This window comes from Temnothorax nylanderi, unplaced genomic scaffold (genome assembly GCF_030848795.1).
Source record: "Temnothorax nylanderi isolate EJ_2023f unplaced genomic scaffold, tnyl_v1.0 TNYL_tig0056_pilon, whole genome shotgun sequence".
NCBI classification, from domain to species: Eukaryota; Metazoa; Arthropoda; class Insecta; order Hymenoptera; family Formicidae; genus Temnothorax; species Temnothorax nylanderi.
In genome coordinates, this window is record NW_027249118.1 from 500,845 (window position 1) to 526,023 (window position 25,179).

Consider the following 25,179-nt stretch of genomic DNA (forward strand, 5'->3'; position numbering starts at 1 on the left):
TATACATTCTCTGCAACGCGTACGTTCACAACGGCGTAAAGGTTAAAGGGCATCGTCGGCATCTTGAGGCAATATTATCTAAACTTTCGAAACTATCAACCTTCTGTTACTTTTTGTTACGTAATTGAGATAAAATTTTTCGTGTGAATCTTCCGTAGGCCAATAACTATTTCATATTCATCGAAAAAGAGAATACGATAAAATATCAATAGTTAGATATCGAGAGAGCGTTTTATATGAACTAAAAGTACTAAAACGAACATATTTTAATTATTACGCTTCATTAATGGTAGTAAATGTAATTGATGTTAGAGTGATGTAGATTTTGCGTTTTTATTTGTCAAAGAGTATACGCTTCTATATTTTATATAAATGAAGGAATATGAAATATTGATTTTCAAATAGTTGACAGATCTCTTTTTGCGATGTGATTAAAAGTTTATGAAAATGGTGATTAAAAGTTTATGAAAAATATTTGACTCGTGTTTGTTTAAAAAATATTCCGCGGTTCAAGTTCTACTTCCCTCGAATTTTAATTAATCAAGTATTTGTCTCTTGAATTATATAACCGAGTCGCGGAGTAGAGCATATTGAATCTTCTTTGATTTCTTTCTCTTTTGTTCGATTTTTCATCGTTCTTTTTCTGTCAATTAATCAATTATCGCGTTTGCGTATATCGAATATAATGCACGTGTATCTAAGTATTGTATGTGTAGTGAAGTGCAGTTTGATATTGATATACACACGACAGTATTGTAATCGAGATTTGTTTTCGTCAAATACTATTTGCTTTTTTGATTGGATTCCTGCTTTGATTGTTACCTGCATTGGAATTTTTAATTAATCAGGGCAATAAAGATTTATTATTTATCTATTATTTGTAATATTTGAATTATAACATATTTATTATTATTTATGGAATTTTATTCTTTGAAAGTGACAAATAGAACGATATTTCTTCTGTCTCATGAAAAACACGGAACGTCTCGTGGTATCGGCATCTTTATAAATCAGTAATCCGAAGAGAAACGTATCAACGGTACATGAAGAATGTTTCCGAAGAACGTGCATCGTAGATCGTGTAGACCGATAATAGTCTTAGAAAGTATAACAGCAATATATTCTTTGCACTGCTAGGTCGTGAACATCTCAGATAGTATACGCGTGCGACTAGAGTACAAAGAGAAAGAACACTCTCTTAATTACGAGGTCGGATCCTTGGGAACATCTTCTGATACAAACGCAAACAAACCTTTAGCCACATGTTGCGTTCCTCGGTACGAAATTAATCCATCCTTTTTTATTACAAATTAAAAATATGTATTTTAAAGAGTAGGAATATATATATATTTCTAATTTGTTCTAAAAGAGCATTATAAATTTTCTGGTTGGTACACAAAAGTGTCATTTATCTAGCTGAAATACCAGATAAAATTTTTCAGTCTTCTATGAGACCCATTTTATCGGAACGCGGAAATCAATGATTTGTCGTGTTTGTGCTAATCATCGTCACGATATGCACGATGCCGGTCAATATACTTTCTTAGCGAGTTTCGACAACACGTTGCGCCATCGTTAATGATCCAAGGAGATTCTTTCGCTAGTGTCGTTCTCCATCGGTGATTTACTTGATATACGTAACCTTTTCGCATTTTTCGCAAAAACAGTTATAGAGCTGAGTCTTCATCAAAAACAAGCTATTAACTGACAATTGCTAGGCGAGTTTTAATAATCTTGAAAAAAAGGCTAAAAGAATATCGTATTTTATAATAAAATGTTTTTTAAGGTATCAGTTTCAAGAATTTTCGTATTTATTGAAACTGTTCGATACAACGAAGAACTCTATTATAATCCCCGTTATATTTAATTGTTCAGTTCTTCGTGAATCTCGTGTTCCCCGTTTATGTCAGCGACACGATAAAATAATTGTTATTCAAATAACACGCTTTATCTCTGGATGCTCGCGTAAAGAGCACTTAATGATAATTTATAGTCTCGGAAATGCTTTATGCGAAGAAAAAGCAGCGTACGTAGATAAGATATAGTGCGCGTTGTGCTAGCGTTTTCTCCAGACAGTACCGCATAGCACGAAAATTTCGGAAATAGTGGTTTCTGATTGTGACGACGGCGTCATGCCTCATAAACTATGCATAACTTTGTAACAGTCGAAAACTTGGTCGACGATGGACGACGTTTTCGACGACAACAATAATTCAGATTTATGTACGTGAGGATTTCCTTCAAAATCTCACGGGACACGGGCTGCGCGCTGTGGCGCATCGCACGATCCATACGCGAAGATCGTCCGGTGTTCGCTCCACTTTTCGTGCGAAAAAGGAAGAAAAGAGTCCGAGATCGCGCGCTGGCAAAGTCGAGCGAGAGTCTGTTCCCTTTTGCGTGCGAAACGTTCTCAGACCCAGCGGCATCTTCGAGATACTTAGGCGTACACGTTCGCATATTTATTATCTCGTTTGGACTCCCTTGGGAGTTTATCGCGTTACGATGCGCCACATCTGGCGACACTTAATTCTAGTTTTAAATCCTTCCGAGTTCTATCGCGTCGCGATACGCGCCGATTCTGTACAGTTGAGGTAATACGAGTAGATCTCAAATTGAAGGTTAAAACGTAAATTGCTAGCGTTTATAATTCAAATTAAGTACGAGTTTGCAGTGTAAAGGCGTTTATTATACGACTTGAATTAATAACCTATTTTAACATATATATTGTTTTCGTTTTCTTTTCAGTATTAGTTTAGTAAGTGCGATTATATTTTTATTTGTCTCAAAGCGTTTGTAGGTGTGCATAAGTAAGAATATATATTCACGCACAGCATAATATTTCGAGATGAACGCGACTGAAGCGTGCAAAAATCAATTGCAGAGTGCTGCAGTGAACGTAAAAATCAGATGTACTGGAAACCGCTTATATGTCGCTACCGCCGCTGTACACGACGCGTGTTTCGAACGTAGTTTCGCATAATTCGTTCGTAATCGCATGGGAAAATGTAATTATTGCGGTGAGGGACATTTTCGGAATTAGTCGAACGAAATTGGTATCGCCGCGCGTTTCGAGTCAACAGCGGCGGTTCGGGTCGGTAGGTACTATAGGTAGTAACGTTCTCGCGTGCTATAACGCTGATTGCGGTTGGCGTTCGCAAACAACCCAGACGAAACGGCGCCGACGAGAGTTTGTCCGAGAGTCGGAAACACGCGCACGTCCCGCTGGGATGGATGGATAGGCAAGTTCGATCGGCGATCCAGCGTGAAATTGTGCGACGATCCCGCGCGCGTATCCAACGTAGGTGACTCGAGGGTAATTAGATTCGCGATAATTTGGTATACTGATCAAAGTTGCCACGCGTGAACATGAGCGTTATTGCGACTCACAATCAGTCAATATATGTATACATATACAAGGTGCAGCGCGAGTTTGGACCGTTAACTTCGCCGTCTGACACTTGTGAGTTTTAATCTCAAAATGTTAAAGCGTATAACAGGAATTTGGAGAAGTGTTACTGCTCCGGATTATTGTTTATGGCTTTCAATCATTTACTATATTGTTTACATGATTTATATACTATTTTTCCAAACTAATGCCGTAAAAAGCATTAAAAATCATCATGTTTAATTTGGACGCACGTGTATTGATGTGATATTGTTAATTTATATACACTTGACATCAGACGCGGAAGTTAGAAATGCTCCAGAACCAGAACCTTCTGCACAACTTGAAACGGATGGAAATAGCGTACGGCAAATGCACAGTATACGTTTGTTTATTCGCGGGAATTTGTAGATCACTTTTATACACCGATTTACCGCCGTTACTGATTTATCCCCACGATCCACCGGCCGACGATTTCCGCGCGCGCGCGCGTTGCGTGCCCTATATTACCAATAAATAGATCGCCCTGCGATCGTAACGAGGCAAATTGGGTTCGTGACGATCACTTTAACTCGCGACTGCAATTTTCTGCTAAAGTTAACGCGACGGTCGCGGTCGTCGTGGAAGACACGCGCGATGATACCGATTAGGAAACATGTGTACAGCAATCCTTTCATGGGCTTCAATCTCCGAGCGGGATCTTCTCAGACCCAGGCGTCACTCACATTATTTCGTTCCCTCCTCTGTTCCAGGATCTGCAGATCATATACTATGGGCTACTGGGTCTGGAGGCGTTGCGTCCGTGCAGAGACTCCGTTCTCCGCGGACTCTGTAAGATCGTACGTTACGAGAGACACCATGCGAACCATGTCCTATATTAGTAAGTATTACATCCTAGGCATGTCGCGAGAAACACGAGATTGTTGTACATACGTAAAATGTCAGTTTTACATCAACGATTTTTAGTCAATTTGAAAAAACAAAAAACATATGTATAATTAAAAGGACGCTTTTGAAATTTATTGCGCATTAAATATCAATTTTAGGTTAATAATTTTTAGTCGATTTTCAAGGAAAAAGAAATATAGCTATATATATTTTTTTTGTTAAAAAGTTAGTTTTAAAAAGATATATTTCAACGAAAATGTATTGTATTTTGAAAAGTAACAAAAATTTCACAAAAATTGAAGCATATTTTTGTGAAAGGAAAAGACGCTCTATGTATAATTCAAAATTCTGTTATTGTGGAATTTTACTAGGATAAAATCTGGGAGAGTTGCCAGTTATTGATTTCTTTATTTACCAGCACATTTCTATTTGCGTTTTATTTTAAAATTAGAGCAACCGATATTTTTGGCTTAAAAGGACCGATACTTTTGATCGTCATTTGTAGGTCAATCTTTTTATCTTGAAAGTGAACATTGAAATTGTTTGGGTTAATTTAATTTCAGGCTATATTGATAATTTCGTTAAAAGAATTTAGGTTCGAGTGCTCTTGAATTAAGTGTTGTAGAAGAGTCAAGGATGTCAAACGTATGTATTTGTGATTGACAACGAAAGTCGCGAATCTGTTATTACGTGTGTATTTAAGAATTTTGTTATTTCCAAAAAATTACATAAATTTAAAATTACAAAACTTGAGTAACTTTAAATTTTTAGTCCGCTTTATTTATTAATATTGAAAGCGCGAGATTAAATACGTTAAGTGGGCATTGCATGTCTAAACATCCATAGATGCGTGATTGAATATTTGAGATTTTCGAATCAAACAATATAAGATATTAATTATAATTTAGAGCGTTCTTAAGAAAACTTTACGAAAAGGAGAATTCACGAAAATTCTGAGATGTCAATTCAAGATTCATGAAATAACTTGTGAACGAAGCTATATATGTTGCATATGCAATTGTATGTACCATGTGCAAAACGTAATAACTATAGACTATGGCTGCGATATTCACTGTCAGTATTGAAAATCTATAGTTTATGTCACGTCACGTGCACTATAGATTTTCAGTAGTGGCAGTGAACATCGGAACATAAGCTTTAAAATCATGTGCGAAACGTGATACGCATTGTACCTTCAGATGTAACTTAAATCTCGCAAAGAAATCTTCTTTATCGACAACCTGATGATGCCGCGAAATTCTCTTATCGAGTCGCGATATTCTCGTGTATCATGAGAGAAACTTGCAAAGTTACAACTACAGATGTCGCTGTAGGTTGCATTACCCCCCGAAAAATAGGTGAATGATAGGCGAATAGTCATCGGCGTCGAGTGATGGCAAATGATGGCAAATGGAAATGATCGGCAAGTAGAAATAGAATAATCAAATATCCATCGTTCATTTAGACGTGCTATTACGCAATCTTGTTTCCTGTCAAACAAGAAAAATAGGATATGCAGAAACATAATAGAGATGTATGCAGAATTATATCAATTTCGAGAATAGGATTGATCGATCTTTGAAAACACCTGCACTATTGTGCAATGTCTATAATACAAGTGCGCGTATCTTAATTGTTCAACTTTAAACACTTTTTATTTAAAAACGAGAACAAATAGAATGTTATAATTTTCAGCACCGGCGAGTTGGCTACAAGTTGGTACATACTTCTCTCCGGCTCCGTATTCATCGATGGATCCATGTTCCTCCCTCGTTCAAGGTAAGATTATACAAATTTAATATCACGGAACGTCTCATGAGACAAAAATCTGTTTTTCTACGTGGAACGATTTTATCTCTCGTTCCCATTTTTTTCCTACAGTCAAATTCGCGACGTGAAAAACGTGAGAAAGCACGACGATGAACTTTCTCTTGACGGATGCTCGTTTAATTGACTTTTTAACTATTCGTCGCTATTCTGGTCTCACAGTTACGCGCGAGAGCCAAAATAGGGAGAAAAGGTCACGTATATTTCTAGACGTTCAACTGACATTTCCGTAAAACGAAGACATTCATAATCCGATATAGGTCGCATAATCATGAGAGAATGATTGTTACGGAAGATTTGTTTTCTACAGAAACGCGTGCTGTGGATATTCGTATGGTGCACGAAATAGTAGCGTGCTTTATTGCGGCCAGATCTCCGTATGTGTGGCATCTTTCCAACGTTGCCATATCTTTTTTTTTGCTTTTTAATATCGTACCGAATACGTTTTACGCGAGGAATATAAATCGATCGTGAGTCGCCACACACATTGTGGCTTCGTGTATACCGGGTGTATTTGACAACTGTGCCAACATTATGTGTGTGTTCTTCAGGAAATTTTTAATAAAATCTTTGAAAGAGAGATCGGATTGTCTCTTGCTTTTATCAAAAAATGTTCGATGCTTGTTTCACGTTTGAAAAATTGCTTCAATTTTTTCAAATAAAAAATGGTTTTAAATCAAAAGATTGGTAAAGCGATGAAACTTATAAAAATTAATCGGAATATAAGTCATCGGACAAGTTATTATAAATTTCATGTGTATATTTGCTCGATTTGATGAAAGAAACATTTTATAATTATAAAATTATAATCTATATTTTTATTAGAAGGTTTTATATCGTTTAGCTACGATAATGTAACGAATCAATAAAAATTAGATTCAAATTACCACGCACATTATATAAAACTACAAGTCCGCTTTTCGAAACTTTGTACATAATGAAACGTCTCATTATTCCACTGTTCTCCTATTTCTCCCATGTTAAACTCGACGAGCAAAGTTATAATGAGCGTATAAAGCTTATATCGTCGCGTTTAGGGATGTACGTCATAATGCAACTCAGCAGCTAATGGATTAATGGTCGTGTAATTCATGCAGCGACGTTATTTCGAGACACAGCGTACGTCGCATGCGGAGCGCTTGTAAATTGGCTACTCCGTCAGGGTTATGGTCACAATTTTCTTTTTCATAGTCAGTATCCCTTCAACCGCGAGAATTCTCATTAATCGTGCATTCCTAAGGTATATGCAATGAGCGAATAAAATCGAAACATCTTTTTTGAATTTTTGATATCGTTTATTTATTCGAGAGGGCAACAGTTTCTCATTTATGCATGTAATGAATAATTTTTCTCTCTTGCACGAGCGACAAACATTATTCAATTTTTATATACATATATTTACGAAATAAAAAATGCTCAATCCGTGTAAAATAGAAGGCAATGTCTTGTCTATAATTATTGTAATTACTAGCGATTCAAATCTCAAAATTACAGCCTACATTAATTTCTCAAAAAATGTCCCAAGTGTTTTGTAAAAGCAATTCATACAAAATTCAAATTTTGACCGTGATAAATTTTGACTAATAAAAGGTTAATGAAGAAAAGCTGGAACTTCCGTGTTTAGCGTATGGCGGGCTGTGATATAACTAAATCGATGTTTTATTTTGTTCCTTCCGTTTAAAGAGACTGTTTAAGCGGAAGGCACACGCTCGTGCACGATGGGCGCTCTTCTTTACTGACGCGCGATGCCGCTCGCGGAAAAAAGGGAATGTGGAGCGCTTATTATCCGCGGTCATCACACGCTCGGTTGCCGCTTGGTGGAACGGGGAACGGGACGTTCTTTCGCGTTGCATGCATCTGATGTGCATAGACGAGCAGACGACGGCGACTGGCGACAGAGACGCGGCCAGACGCGGCCAGACGCGGCCGACCGCGCGCGCGAGTACTATCATAAGAGAAGCGTACAGTGCCCAATTCCAACAAATTAATCTCTGTACGACCGTTTTAATATGTCGTTTCCTCGTTCCTCCGTTCCCTCCCGCTTCCCTGGATCCTCTCGATGATAGAGCAGACGCGACGTCGCTCTAGCGTGTCCGCAAGATCGCGACATACTTCCGAGGGGAGGAAATTCTGGGCGACGTTCTGTCAGTTCTGTGTATGTACGCGCATGTGTGCATGTGCATTTCCACCTTGGTTAGAGGAAAGAGAGAGAGAGAGAGAGAAAGAGAAAGAAAAAGAGAGAGATACGTTTCACGGTGCAAACTGCAAACGGGGGCCGCACTCTGGCGTCCCATGGGTTTTGCCTCGACGTTCCCCTTCTCCGTCCTCGATCCGCATGTAAAAATCTGTCGGCGAACGTGGGGCGTGGTTACGTGGGAGAACCTTCTCCTCTCGTTCCCTTTGGGATTTCCCCTTACGTTCTTCACTTCCTCTCCCTATCTAACTCTCTTTCGCATTTTAACTCCGCTCTTTCCCATCGTCTCCGTCTCTCACCCTTTCTCCGTCGCTCTTTTATTCTCCATCTCCTTTCCATTACCGGTGTCACCATTTCTCGCCTCTCTGCGATGATGAAATGACACTTCTCTCGTCGTTGTTTCTTAATCTCATGTCTTTTTCTTCCTGTCTGCGTGTTCATTCATTTTGCCTTATTGTATCCACGTTTATTTTGTATTTATTTATCTCGCAATCGTGAAATGCACTAAGAAACTATATATTCTAATAGGATATACAGATAATAAACATTATTATTCCTTTTCCAATTTTTAATTGATTATTTTCGTGAAAAATCTTTTCGCGCTGTTCTGTCGTTTTTTTTAAGCTGTACTTAATTACATTTTTACAACTTGTGTTTTTTCTGTCTTTTCTGCCTCCATCCCTTCTTTATAGTGTTTACGTTATTTAATAGTTCTTAATTCCCATTGTGTCTTTTCTTTCTCTCTCGTCTTTCTTTCTTTCCTGCTCCGTAGCCTCTCATTTCGCTGGTCTTCTCTCTGTCGTTCGTGCCGAAAATTTACGAACTCGCCCGAGAGGTACTTCGGTATAAATGGCAGAGAAGAGATCGGCCAGGTTGAAGAGGATGAAAGGGGGAATGACGAGGACATCCTACTTAAAGCGAGTAGTTTGGTGCAACAGAGACGGAATTAGAGAGCGAAGTAAATCGAGAGAGAAAGAGCGAGAGAGAAAGAAGGATAAAAAGCATCGATAGAGTGAGAAAGGTTGGATGCAGTGCTGTATACGCTACTCATCTGGTCCATACCATCGATACTCAATTTCTCAATTAAATCAAGGTATAATAATCAGCAAAACTGAAATATTTTATTTTGTGAACTCTCATAGCTCTTGAAATCGATTATGTTTTCTATAATTATCTCATATTATATGAACTACAATATCTCAATCACGATAGTTACTATAAAACAATATCTAAAATTTAATCATTGTTAGTATAATTTCTTCTTTATCACTGTATTCACCAGTATATGTACGCTAGTTAACATTTTTTACAATTCGAATGCAAGTGTGCGTTATGAATAAGATATAACTCGCCCGTTATAATGTCACATCGACGCAATTTGAATCGGTCAACTGATATAAAAACAACACGTAACACGATCGCTATAGTATAGCATCGACGCAATTTTAATTGGCATGTCACATTGAATAAACTGCGCCGTGCAATGTTCTGCGTTACAAGCAGCTCGAAAATAGCGTTAGTCAAAATAAAACTGTGTTATGTCAACGAAGTTTTCAGTAATATCCACGTTACACAAAAGCACGCAATACTCTGACAACCCGTTGATGCGATTTCGATTAATTATGCATCTGTTCCGAAATATAACCATTGCATAATATGTTTCAATATCGTAACAATTTAATTACATGTAGTCCCACCCACACACACATGCATACACACCGCCGTACTTTTATTTATATATATTTATTGTATATGATAACGAAGTTCAAGCGTGGCAACGAAATACAATTGGCTTGCTGGAAATACAGCAACTTTTGAAAATGTCTGCGAAAGCTGAAAGAGAATATTGGAAAGAACGAAAGTAGAAAAGCAAATAATCTCGAAAGTAAACTAAGAGAAAGAACTGAGTTTGGACATAAGGACGATTAATAGGACGATCAACTACGATTTATTTTATATTATAGTTATCATTATAATCACTCGAGATTAGATTATTATATCGTGCATATTCTCGTTACGAAAAATATTATTTCGATAACGAAATTACATGAGAAGTATGGCACGTAGGAAAAATATTTTTGAATTTGAAGAATTACACGTCTCTTGAGCGGTTAAGCGTAGCAAAATTATCTTACGAAAGCACTCGACTAGCGATGATAGTTTTCTACTAGTCGCGCCCACATCCTGTAAACACTCATCGGTTCTCTACGGAAGGAATCCCACCTGGCTCGCGCGCGCCGGATACGCTCCTGGCCAGCGTGAGAGAAAGAGAGAGAGAGAAAGAGGCCGGCCTCACCTACCAAGAGAACCTCCAGTCTTGTCGAGAGTTCCGTGGCGGTCGGCGAGCGTTGCGATTAATAGCGACTGCACCCGCGAATCGCATTCCGATCTCGCGATTTCCAGTTCGGAGTACAGAGTCCCGCGCGTCCGGAGGATCACTCTCTCTCTCTCTGCAGAGATGCGGTCGCGCCCGCGCCGTTCATAAATCGAGACTAGAGAGTCCAGAGGGGGGAAACTTCTGATGGACCTTACGATGGACTGTATCGAGACGGCGTCGGGACTGTCATTCGTCCGATGGTATTAGCGTCGGAACGCGAGACGTGTGCCGAATATCGGGTTCGCGGATCGACGCGCCGCGCCGCGATTCGATCGATATCGATGGATTTTCTCCCCCCCCCCGCCCCCCGCGCTCGTGTTTCATCCGTTCAAAAGTGACACCTTCGCCAGTGACGAATCCTCTCGCGAATCCTCGATCGCGCGCTTCCCGGCTTATAAAACCGGATGCAATCTCGTTTCCCGTCTGCAAGTGACGTAATCGCGCCAGAGGAGACGAAGCACGGTTGTGTCGCGCGCCGTTGCGTAAAACGGAGCGTGCGTAATTTCCATCAGGAGCCGATTAACGTGGGATACCTATGAGACCTTGGAATTAAAGACATTAGGAAGATTGCTAACGGAGAGGAGGAGAGAAAGGGAGAGAGAGAGAAAGAGAGAAGAGAGTAGAGAGGAGAAAAGTTGTACTTTCTGAATATATCGGGCTGAGCATATCTCCGTTCCTTTCGCCGCTTCGACGAGCGATAATGTACACAAATTTCGCGGCACGATCGAGATAAGCACGGAAATATTTCAACGCTTTCTACGTGGGAAGCAAGAGCGGATGACGTTTGCTTAAAAAGATCGTCTGTTGCTACGAGTTATATCTTCAATCTGACTTAATTGTGATTGTCCAAAAGACAATCGAAACCCGTTGTCACTGCGAAGGAGAAAGTCGTCGCTGAGCACATCCAATTTCGCGGAGACCGCGTCATCGAATTACAATCGAAGAGCATTCTTTTTTGGAGAAAAGTACCTCGCGTATCGTCATCCATCAATTTATGCGGAAACGGAATACAGGGTTTTCGTTTCATGAAAGGAAAGTTGAGACCCGTTATCGTCGTCTACGAGAGAGAGAGATTTAAGAGTCACGTGCGCGCGTTGACTTGGCGAAGATACATTCGAGTTTTCTCAAAGTGTCTTGTCGTTGCGAAATATCGTCAGGAGCAAAGATAAATCTTCATCGGGGTCACGACGCTCATCGAACGTCGAAGAGAGAAGTCCTTTCCGTGATTCCGAAGGTAACCGCGCGGATGTTCGGGCGACTCGTGTCTCGTGTCTCGTGTCTCGTGCAGTGACCCGCGCGCTTTCGCGACGCGACACCTCGCGCTTCGCAAAGGTGCCTGCCTGCCTGCCTGGATCAGTGGAGCAGTCGATGCGCGGAAGGTTTATCACGTTTACGACGTAATAATCGATTCGCCGATACCAGCGAACATATCTGGATTTTTCACAAACCGAAACGACGATTAATTCGCGATCTTCCTGGCGAATATCAGGCTGGTATTCAGTGCGCTGCGAAACGACGAGCGCTTTTACGAAGGCAACAATCGTCCGACGAGTATCGGCCGAGGTATTTCGCGGGATCGGTTTGGTATTCGGCGCGCAGCTCAGAAGAGCGACCGCGTTTACGAGGACGCGGAGTAAGCGTGGCCGAGGCTCTCGGGGCCTGTTCACTCCGCGCGATAATCGTCGCCGTTCGCTTTCACCGCAGCCTCGACTCGCAGACTCGCACGGCACTCGCGCGCGGCACAGCACAGCGGCGGCAGGTATTCCGTAATAAATCTAATAGCGAGCCTGGAGTAACGGTTTACGACGAATATTATCCCGGCGTGAGCGGGACGCGGGACGCGCTCACTCGCGGTCCCGCGAAGAAGAGCCGTCTGCGCCGAGCAGATTGCGCGTCTTATGAAATTGCGCGCGGTTGAGGTTGAGGCTCGAGAGAAAGATTAGCGAGGAGGAGATCGCGAAAGGCGAGCCTGCGCAAGTGGGTCGCGATTCGCGATAGAAACTTTTCCAGAGTTCACGAGGCTCCGACGAGAGTGACCGACGAATTGGGATCGAATCTCGCGCCGACTGTCGTGACTTCTGCGCGGGTCACAACGTAAATCGACGGGTCGAGAGGCGAGCAAATATTTCAACGCGGCTTTCAAGCGCGTTTCGGATCGAAAGAGAGATAAGATCCTGATGAAGGAGTAGGCGATCGCCCGAATGCGCGGTAGGATACCGAGGTCATCGCTCGTGGGGTGTACGGACGCGATTTACCCGATCGATCGATCGACTCGGCGATAAGAGGCGCGAGATTCCAACGGGGTCAACCGTCGATGGCGATGTCGCCGGCCGCGGCGTGAAGACACGAGTCGCGAGTCGCGACGATCGCGAGTTGCTGCACAACGTGTATCGCGCTTCGTCGGGTGAAGCGCGTCACCTCTCTCTCTCGCTCTTCCTCTCCCTCCAGTTCTCTCTCTCTCTTTCTCTCTCAGAAGTCAGAGAAGCCAAGCAGCGCAGTAAAAAGCCGGCAAGCTGGATGCTACAGACGGTGCCTCGCCCCCTCCGCCCCCGCCCGACATTACTGTCACGCAGGATGACCGGTGAGAAACTTTAAATCATCCTTAACGACTTGAACCTTTGCACGTACGAAGAGAACGCGCGAAGATAAGACGCGTACGAAATGATAAATTCTTTCGCACTTTAGAATTAATTTCTCGAGGACGTATGTTACGTACTGTAAAATGAATGCCGTTTTTTTACTGTTTATTCATACAAGCTTAAGTGAATATTGTTGTCTAATTGTGACATTCAAAGGATGTCTGAAAGATTAACATGCTCTTTCTTGGAAAGTTACGTCGCCGCAATTACTCCAGATAGGACTAACTTGCGCATAATAATAGGTTTGAGAATTATTCCAGCGTTTAAATTCAAATAAGAGATTTCTTTAGTGCAACTTTTATCATTATTAAATTAAATAAACGTTCTGATGTAGACTACAAAATAGCACGTATATAGTCATTAAATAATTAACATGAGATCAAATTAAAACGTATCGTACAGGCGTTCATGCAAGAAATATTGTGTTCGATAAAATTAAGATTTATTGTGAGCGAAAATAATATACTATTAAAAATTTATAAAAATTAAAATAAGATTACACACGAAGAAAAAACGATCTGTGTTTAATTAAGATAGGGGAAAAAAAGTTGAATTATGTTTGTGTTATTGCTGACACATGCGTTTTATCGCGAAGTGATATATAATTAAGATTGAATTGCAAAGATTTTATCTGTGACTGAAACGCACATGTATGTATAATACATGTTCGAAATTTCAATGATAATTAAAAAATAACAAATTTTTTGTGAGAGAAACAAGTTTTTTTTATATCTGGATAAATAAATTAACCGAGTTAAGAGTTCAATAATCGGAGCTGTTTCTGTACTTATTGTTAGTAAATTGGTCACGAATCAGTCAGGTATCAGATTATCGCTGATTATATCGTAATGAATTCGATCAGTTGCTAGAGATGGATATTAGGGATAGACAGGAATTTTGAGTGAATAATTTGATACCCTCCTTCTGGCTGAACGGCTTTGATCCGCGGGATAATGGGATGGCAATATCATTGGGGCTCAGCTGCGATACATTTCTGTGTCGTGGTTAGCTTTCGGACGGGTATTGTTTCGTGGCTGTCACACGTGCGTGCACGTGACACGGAATCGTCAATATCTCGCGTCACGTTTCACTCCCCTTTGGTAAACAGCGAGTGTATCGCGTTACGGTAAGGCCTATCATAGGATAGAACAGTGCCGATATGCCGTTTCATGGATCAAAACCGACTGGGATAAAAATCTTAGGATTGCGTCTGTGTAGTGACCAAACTCGTCCCATTGCAAAATTTTTCTATCTGTGTTATAGACTGATCGTTCAAAATTGAGTCTTTTTCCATTATTCCCAAATATATAAAACTGAAAGCATTTTTTAATTTTAAATTGGAAATTAGAAATTAAATTAGATAAATAATATTCAAATGGCTCCGCGGATTAAAATTCAGTATGAAGAATAGGGCTCGGAAAGCCGTAACAGGATGTTCGTGTTTTATTATTTTAAATTAGATAAATTAGTAACTTATTGTATAAGAATAGAATAAAATGCATTGAAGTAGTAATACCATATTTCAACGAAGTAAATATTTGAAAATTTTAGAACAAGCATATTAAAATATATAACTTTTAAGATCGGCTTTAGAAAGAGAGGGAATGCGATTATATTAAGGAATTTAAAAAATCCAAATAATTTTTTATTTCTTCCTATCTGAATAATTTAAGATTTTTGGGAAACAGTATTTTTAGATAAGATCTTTGCCTACTTTTACATTTTTTATATTCGTTAGGAATTTATCGGGAAAATTTATTCATGAGTTTAAACTAATATTGAAATACATTATGTAAATACACTCGTTCTTATCTTGTTACGAAAGCACTTATAGCAATAATTGTCACAAAAGACAGTTCTTCGTCGACATTTAACATTTTCGGTACGAAAGGACAATTTTAAGAGGAAATGAGATAGAAATGAGATAAAACAGTTATCTAATTACACTTGTATTTCCATATATTTCTATTTTCATTGTGATAAAAATATTCTATTAAAGATTTCAGAGTTTTGTAACTGATTGTTTCCCATGATATTTTTAAATGGAAAATAACGCTTGTCAGCTGGCATTTTATTGCCGTAAACTTCCGGCGACCCTTTTGATATTGTTTACAAAGTAATGTATTGATTTTTCATTGGTTGAACGAATACATCGCTTTATCTAGCCATTCTAGCCGTTTCGTCGTGATTTCAGAACAAGGGGAAAAGGCAGAATGACGTGGGACACTAACGTATATCTACGTGGTATTCGTAAATAAATATGAGTCACACAGATCGTTCTCATAATAGAATTTGTTTAAAGGTTTTTTTATGTGTGTGTGAGTAAGAATCAATACTTGGAGATTAATTTAATTTATATGAAAGAAAGAGTCATTGTGTGTCAAGAGTACACCCGATTATCGGGTTTTACAACACCCGATATATCTTGTCTCAATATGACGCAAGTAAATTGAGGTAATTATTGGTTCTCATGAAACAATTAGCCTGCTCACAATAGTTATTGTTGCCATTGTGTATAATGATTGTTACGTTGGGTACGATCTTCTATTGTCACCTGCTCTTTCTAGTTTCTATAATTCGCTTCACCAACGACTGATACCCGAGGTCGAATCGAATACACAAGTCGGTTTATATTCGATGGTTTTCGATTTACATGATTAATACGCTTCCTACAGCGTTTGCGTTAATTTGTAGATTTGTTAAATGACATTTGCATGAAAAGAGAGCAATGAAAAATACACAGGTAGTTCTTGTCTTGACATTCAATTTAAATCTAGATTTCTAATTTAGAAATCTAGATCCACATTCTCTCGACATGTACTAGAAGAAAAATTATGACGATAGAAATTTTTTACTTTCATATATTTAACAGATCTTCAGATCGACGATTTGAAGTCGATGTACGTGAAAACTTTCACAAACCTAATTGAATATTTTATATCAAAGTTAAAAGGATTTTTACGATTTTTAGGAATACAAATTTGAGGAATAACAAATTTTTCCTTTCTATTTAGTGTTATACAATTAGCGTAGAAATTGTTCGTGAAGATCGTAAAGACGAATCGTTGGAACGATCACGGTTCGAGACGCGGATCTCCTGAATGAGGTTTCTATCGTTGCGTTCGTTCGTTAATGCTCCACTCACTATATGCATAGCTCCGAGGTCTCGCAACGTCAGCGTCTGTATCGACCGACTTCCAATCTAAGCCGCAGTGGTTCGAGCTTGGTACGAATAGAGCGCAAAGTCGATAACTCGGGCTACGATCTTTGTATCGGAAAAAAAAAAAATGACAGGGTCCACCGGACAGTCTAATAATAGTATGGGCTTTATTGCTCGTGCTACATACATAAGAGGGTTCGTAGGCACGTAGATGCGAAACGGGTACGTTGTATCGTCGGAGGGTATTTTGTTTACTAGCGGTAGTAGCGGTACGTAAGATGTTCTACACCCTATCGGCCTCTCCAAGTCAAATTAAATGCTGTGCTTGTCGTGGGAGAAAGTTTTGATCCAAACCCGATGATTTATAGTAATGATCCGCGAGAGAGTTATGGCACTGTATCATGTATTTTTGACATTTTAAATAATCTCTTTCGTGAATTGAAACGCATATTAATGTTGTTAATCTAATACGCGTAAGATCAACTATACCTTGCCGCTACAAAACAAATGCAATTCATACAATAATTATAGATTTAACTCGATTCAAGAGATTGCGCGAGATAAATCACAGAATGTTTTTGTTAAAAAAAAATTAATGTTTATTTTATTTTCTGATTTTCATTGTGTTGTGCATCAAAGTGTCTCTATCGTTTGAATGAACTGTTTTCCGGAAATTAAGCTTGCAGGAAGAGAAGACGATTTTGAACGTCTTGCAGAAGGTGCTCGAGATTTCATGGCTCCATATAGAACAGGCGCTCTTGCGCGCACAACTTAAACCCGTCTTACGAGCCAAGGTTATCGAGTGCATTCCGTAGGCATGTTTCTTCGGGAAACGATATCTTCTAAGATTCTAATTTCGCGAGTGCAAAATAATTTAACTTAATATAATAGTAACCAAATTAATTTTTACAGTTATAGTTGCATTTTTAGTAATGTGAGCGACAAAGTAAACAAGACTAAAGCAAAAATTTTGAGCCGAGTAAATATTTAAGTATTACTGCAGTTCTTATTATTTAACAGAAAATTTGCTTTTTTTAAGAAAAAATATATTGAATATTATAATTAATTATCTGTTTAATTTTCGATAGAATTGCATTATTAGTGCTTTGTTGCTGGGAATATTCAGTAACTATGACGATATTCATCACAAAAAGTTGTTCGTCTGAACTATATCTTCCCTGATATTTTCCTGACTTTCTAATCTATTCCTAGATTGTTAGAATGTTCGCGGTAACATGCACGTGCTGCAATTTTGCAGGAAGTCATTATGATTTTGTACGCTTGAATTATATGTTATAGTTAAATTAAAAATGTGAGAGTAATAGACAGAATAATAAGCGAAAAAGGAAAAAGATCAAATAGCTATGGATCTTCAGCTGATGATGGAAAAACAGAGGCGATCCGTTGTATGTAGCTATATGTCACATCACACAACATCCTTTCTGCGTCGACTAGCCTGTTGAATTAATTGCAGTAATTTTAATTTATTGCTGCCGGTATTATCGATAAAATGCCATACTTTGAGATTGGAATGACATTTCGAGGCTGATACGATAGAACGCGTCGTGATATGCCGCGCGTATCGCTCCTATTTTACCAACAATAAACGTAGAGATTCGCGTGCGCGGCTCACACGTGCTAATTACTGCGAAGCCGAGGGATAATGACCCGCCATTTTTCTTTTTAATTCCGGAAAAATCGTAAAATACGATGGTTAAATTGCAACGTTTACTCGCTGCGAGAGGCGACGATAATATTAAGTACAAGTATCGCGCGTTGAAACAAAACATGAGCTGATTATAGATCGGAGTGACACTGATATGTGGCGTCGAACAGCAGCAATAGCTTTTTCCTCGAAGCACTTTACAATTTCCTGTAAAGTGCTGAAATCGATTCTAGCCATACTAAAGAAGTAAAGAAATACTTGCATAAGCAGGTTACGAGATTTTCACCTGTTTCTCAGATATAGATAATGTTTATAAAGAATTTTAGAAGAAATTTAAATTTAATAATTTAATTTAATAAAAATGAGATGCTTATATATAAGTATCAAAGATTATATCAATTTAGAAAAGACCAAAACCCATGGTCGAATTGTCACGACACTGATAGCCAAACGTTGTCGATTAAAAATAGAGTTTTTCTCTTATAAAGAATTTTATTTCGTAAAATATATTACGTAGGAATTGCCTAAGAGCTGCTTTTGATTATTTTGATACAATAAGATATAATAGCTTTAATTGTCGGCCATATTTTTTAATATTTTGTAAATATATAAACTGGTTTTTTAACGGTTTAATGAAAGAAAATTAAACTAACTAAAGATCTAACTGAAAAACTAACTAAACCAAAGAAATTGAATTAAAAGTTTAATGAAAAAGTGAATGATATTTGCAGTTTTATCTTCGTTTTTACGAGTTTGTCTCTTAGATGACATCGAAGTCCAGATGGCTGACTGATGAGACCGGATATCCATTACGTTCAATGATCTCGATCCCACCTCGCTACTATTTACCGTGTGCTTATGACACGCGGCACGTGCCGTTGCAAGCTTCGGCCCGGTGCATTATACGGTATGCGCGCCACGTGCCATGTGAATACAAAACGCAAGCTTCTTGTTTCATTGTGAAAAATGTCCGTTACGCAAATGCGGTTGGCGAAGTGAAAAAAGTCCGCGGTCCAAGTTTTTCGTCGACTAAGTATTGTTTTGAGTAGCACGTATGTGTGAACGCGTGCCGATTGTTCGTCCCCTCGCCTCGGAAGCATTGCGTCTCCCGACTCCCGAGACCGGTCGCCATTCAACGAAATGTTGAAGCCTACTTACACCGTGAAGTATCCTTCTCGAAATCTCCTTTCTTTCGAGTGCTGAAAATATTCGCAAATCAACAATGGCAATTGGGATTATTATTATTCGAGTTGTTTTCTTCGGCCACGCTAAGCCTCATGAGGTGCTCTATAGCATTTTAACGTATTAAAACTCTCGACGGCGATCTGTTGCCTCTTTATAAAAGTTGTATTTTGCATTATTAAATTTTGCAGATTATGATATTTTTTCAGAGTATAGCAGTATTTAATATTTATAATGTATAATAATATTTTAGAAGTTTTGCCTGCAATTAAAATATAAATAATACATATCAAATCATTCAGAAATAAAATATATTTTTTTTATTAATTCGAACAACATTTATAATTTTCGATTAATTAATTTTATTCTAATTTTTTTTACTTTTATTTTTTGCTTTATTTACTATATCGTAATAGAATTTGCGCTTATCTCTTGAGTAAAGGGCTATCGGTGATTGTACTTGAAAATTGTACAATACCGCAATTCATTTCAATACAGTAGAACGAAGGTAAATTCATTCGGGAACCTTGAATTTTCGTATATTGCGTGCCGTCGAGACGAAACACGATGTTTCTCTCGACGTAAGTACGATCGATAGTACGGTGCCGTTCCCCTTGGGAAAAGGAGCGACACGAGTTTCCTTCGGCTCATTTTCCGCGTCTGATGTACAGGGTGTCAGATAAATCTTGATAGAAATATTTCGATCTTTATTGCATTCAAATCTTACGTTTGATTTACCGAATTCTGCTCTTACTTTATTCGAAATTTGGACGATGATAATAGCTGAATGATATACAGGCAATAAAGGAAGTAGATAGTACAAGGACATATCAATTTTCTTAGAGTAAGCCATAATGCAAAAGTTTTAAAAGTTCTAAGCTTTTTTATTATCAAGATAAAATTTTGAAGTTTCTTTGCTTGAAATTTATTATTATTAAAACGAACAATCTCTCTGTCTCTCTTTATCTCTCCCTCTCTCCTTCTCTTTCTTTCTCTTCTTTTCCTTTCCTTTTATTAAAAGTAATTTTTGTCTTAAACGAAATGTCGAAGTTCACTTGCTTGAAATTTAAATAAAAATGCAATCTCATACTTCAAATTTACAAAACATCTTGTATGTATCGCGAGAGAATATCGTACGCCAAAGTTTTTCTCAATTTGTGCTGAACGTGGCAGAAAACGAGCCACGAACGAAGTTCAGTGAGACGCAGAAACGAAAAGTTTTTTAATATACGGTCCTGCGGATATTTTTCTCTTTTCCCATCGTATCCTTATTCTGCTGCGTATTTGCGAGAATACCTTTTTTTTCTAACAAAGAAAACACTCGAGAACCGAAGAAAACGAGGGACTGGAATTAAGATTGGTGGCACATGTAAACTTGAATGGTTCCTTAATGAGGGGTCCTTTTTTCGGATCGTTGTGCACTTAAGATAAATTCCAATGCTAACTCGAATCCCCCCTCCCCTTAATTCCGTTTCGTTTCTTCGTAAGAAATTATTCTCGCAGCTATGTACTTCAAGTTTGTTCGAGTTTTAAATTTTTCAAATTTAAAAGCAGTGCTTTTTTCTCTCTTTCTCTCATTGAGTATTCGCAATGTTATTTGCCTCTTTATGGTACTTTGCGACGAAAGTGTGAATAGTCACAACTAGAGAAAGTTGGCGCAATAAATTAAATTACTGTAATCTGCGACTCTCTCTTTATGACTGATTGTGAAAAAAACGGGTCGATGTGCGTTTTCATAACTTGTCATCAGCGTTGCCTATCCGTGTAAATCTTTATTTTATACAAGCAAAAATTATACTGCGTTTTTTAAGATCCACTGGTGTGGATCGCAACATGCAACAAGGAGCATATGCAATTGTCTTTCTATTGTATATAAGTACCACTTGTGTACCGTAGAAAGACAATTGCATATGCTCCTTGTTGCGTGTTACGTTTCGTGAGCTTTATTAATTTTTTTCGGAATCTTCCTCACGTAGAGTGTAGAGCAATAATCCACAAGATTCCGCAGAGAGTCGGCTGTCTATCTATGTGGCCCAGTGTGTTGCGACAACGGGAGCATTGTGCACTGGGCGCACCGTACAAAGCAAAATGCGCAGCGAGGTGCAGCGAAACGCCCGATTGGCTCTGAAGCCATCGCCGGTGTTTTGTAGTGTGTATACACTATATCTCGCGACGACTACGCCTACCGCGGCGCTGTTACTATCCCGCCTAGAGCACCATGGCCTCCGTTGGCAATGTTGGCACCATGGTGCAGCAGCCTTTTACCTGCCTGCTGACGTTCTCGAGCTCGAGCCGAGAGCGTAATTAGCATGAAACGTGCTGCGTCCCTGCATCGTGGAGCTGCCGCACGCTCCGACCTCTATTATTTCTTTGTGATTCTGTAAAAGTTCGTATTTTTATATCGGTGAGCTCACGGTTCTCACGCCTCGGTGGGCCTCGCGCTATGGCGACGACGATTACGTAATTAGAGTATTTTTAATCGTGCCCTAGGAAGCCAGCCGCCCTTTGCGAAAGAAACTTTTAGTATTATTCCTCGGCACAAAGCTGCGTAAATGATTTTATTTCTATCGTGAAATAGATCTTGTGAGATACAGTTAGGTTTGCGTATAATCGAATGATTGCATATGCTAGATTCCATTTAGTGGTATTAGAAGAACGAATATTAAGCGTATATTGTGGAAACCCCTCGGTTTAACTTTTAACTAATCGTTGACGGGTGGTGACGGCTGGTCTAGTGGGTAGAGTGCTAGATTCGTAATTCGGAGAACCGGGGGTTCGAATCCCGCTGGGCCACTGAGAATTTCTCAGTAAAAATGCCGCACCCCCCCATCTGACGGATAGAGGTAACCTCTAGATGGGAAAACTGGGCTCCGTCTTTCCGACCGACGTCGGTAATATGATTGCATCAATATTTGTCTCTTCTTCTATAATTTCTATTCCTAAGGTGGCTTGATCAATGATCATATTTGGATCCTCTTTTTTTCGCTTTTCTTCACGCTTTTCTCCACTCTTTTGCTAATTACAAATATAAATTTACAATAATTTTTCCAAGATTTACAATGAAATATTATAAAATTAATAATCCTTGGAAAATCGAAACTTTCCCATGACAAAAAATTAAAATATCTGTAGGTTATACAGTATACAATAGTATACTCCAACTTTTTTAAATAATTGTGTATCTCCTTGGAGTTTTCATGTATACACAAGTATTTAAAAAAGTGCGCATTTGGGGTACAGCATATTTTTGAGACCAAATCAAGTCAAAAGGTCCTTTACCACTTTTTAAACCTTACAACTTTTGTCTGAAACATTTCTTTCTATTTTGCTTTATTTTCTAGATATTTAGGCGTCTCAATTTAAATGTCCCAACTTGCATACATACACACTTTCATAATACTTCTCGTTATATCTTATTATCATGACAAAAATAAAGGCAGGATTTATCAGAAAACGAAGTTAAGCGCGAGATATAAATTTTATGTTGAGGATTAAAATTTCAAGAAAATGTTGTTAAACAAGGAAAATGAGATACCAAAATCAATACCAATGCGAAAAATAACGGTACGTTTTGTAACCGTTAAACTCGTTGAAATAGAGCTCGCATTTTCTTATACCAATCTCTGTAGTAGAATGTGCTGCTTTGATCTGGAGCTCCGGCTTCATCCATCTTGTGCTCACCTTGAATTACCTTGGAATTGCCTTGAAATCTTGGCACTGCCTGTTAAGCCTTAAACGACGGACATGAATAACTTATTATTATCGCATGCTCTATCATTTTTATTCACTAGGATGGTCACTTTAATAGCCACAAATCGCTGACAACTCTTGCAAATTCTTGAAACTTTCAACTCGGTTCTTGTTTACTCTCATTTCTCCAATTAGGTTACGCTGAATAATTGTAGGAGAAATTAGGATCGATTGAATTTCTCATGAGATTTCTTATATCTTTTATTTCTATAAAAATAAAAAAAAATGGTTACATCAGATTATAACTTTTATTCTGAAAATATATTTTTCCTAGTAGTTTTTATTAAATTTAATAAATTAGTTTAATAACTTGAAAAATTAAAATAAAAAAGATTGTATATATATTGTGCATTAAACACTACGAAATAAATTAAATAAATACAATGAATTAAGTGATCGAGGTTGTAATTATTTGTTTAAATATTTAAATTTGAATCTTTTTAAATTATTTCAGTTCAATATATTGTCATATATTTGTGTTAGTTATATCTTAATGTTTAAAAGACAAATATTAATTAAATAAAAACACCGCATTTTTTGTTTTCAAATATCAAGAAGCAATAGAAATGATAAATATACTTCTTCGATTTTGACTAGCGTCATTTGTAACTATTTTTCCAAGAACTTTCATATTATTAGATTTTTATCTATCTTTGTTGCAATTTTACTCACACATTTTTATTAAATTAGGAATTTTCTTTATATCTCAGAGATCATATAATCTTTTTTCGGCGCAGCTGACGAATTTCACACCGTTCTGTGCGTGAAAAAAGCAAGTGACGATTGTGAGACATGCGTGTCGACGCATCGCACATATAGGTACTGCACACTGCTTGACGTGAAAACAATACGCGCGTGCATCGCAAAAAGTAAAGGAAAGCCTCGGTGAAATCTCGCTTTTTCTGTCTGCATTTATGCGAGCGACAGTAGTTACACAGTCCTGATTTATTTCTATCCATCATCAAGCGTTATAACTTATTTAAGTTTCTAAATGTCGCTTGGATCATTATGAAGATACAGCGATGATTATAGAATTTTGAGATTAATTTCTTATAGAAAGTTGTATCGATGGGATTATAGTCCAACAAAATTAATTTGTTACAATAATAAGTTTAGGATTATCTTTATTTTTTGGAAAAATAGTTATGACTTAAAATCGTTAAAGTTAGGTAGGTTTAAAAAGTATTTTTGTTAAAAAAATTTATTTAAAAATGGATTTTACAAAAATTATAGTCAACATTTGCTTCCTCACTTGAGAGCGTTTCTCATTTCCACCAAGTAGATTTAGCTGACGTTTATCACCGGTGTGAGGTCTGTCTGTCTGTCTGTATAAGTGTCTATATTGTGGTATAGGGTATTTATTTTATATGGTATATAAAGTGTCTATGATATATAGGTGTTTATATAGCAAACGGGTATGTACGTTTATTTAAACCAATTTTTGCATATTCAATTTCTAAGCATTAGACCTAAAGACGCATGAACCGCCCATCGCTACGAGGTTCCGTGGGAATATCAGATACCACACATTACTTAAGAATGTACGTCTAATAAATACGTCTGTCTTTATTCTTACGCCAGTCTGATACTTTGAGTTCATATTTATATGAATCATTGAATATTAAAACGTTATCGAGAAACATCGAGAAAAGTCCATATCCAAATTCGTAATTTGTTTTCCACCTCAAAATCATTCGTTAGTTTAAGAATATTCTTAAGTTTAATTATTTTTTTCTAAGTATTAATTTTAATTAAAATACCAGAGATCCTTTTTAATACAACTTTCACAAATTTGGTTATTAAAGGATCATTGTATAATAAGTTAAGTAACAAGATTATACACGTGCATAGCCACCAAATGGCCAAAACTGTAATTAATTAAATCACGTAACGTACAATGTACGCATGAGCATTGCAATGTTTTGTACGCCTGTAAGGCGCAGGAGTACAAAATCGTTTTTGATAAAATTAAGATCTGCGAATAAATAATTATATTAAAAAGTTACGAATGTTGCAAAATTTATAGTCAACATTATTTCCTCACTCGCGGCGTTCAGGAATAATTCCAAGCAGTTTTGGCTGACGTTCACTAGCACCATAATATTGTTGTG

At 38.0% G+C, this 25,179-nt stretch overlaps 1 protein-coding gene across 3 annotated transcripts in view; it reads left to right on the top strand.

Moving 5' to 3' along the window:
- LOC139773040 (rap guanine nucleotide exchange factor 2) overlaps window positions 1-25,179 on the top strand; it is a 116,388-nt gene that overhangs the window by 26,005 nt on the left and 65,204 nt on the right. Inside the window, exons 3-4 of one of the 3 annotated variants that reach the window (XM_071707229.1) lie at window positions 4,138-4,265; window positions 5,969-6,052. In XM_071707229.1, coding sequence (XP_071563330.1) covers window positions 4,138-4,265; window positions 5,969-6,052 — 212 coding nt within the window. Of the gene's footprint in view, window positions 1-4,137; window positions 4,266-5,968; window positions 6,053-10,620; window positions 13,253-25,179 lie in introns of those variants that run through there. The other 2 variants (XM_071707232.1, XM_071707233.1) reach the window with 2 other exon arrangements.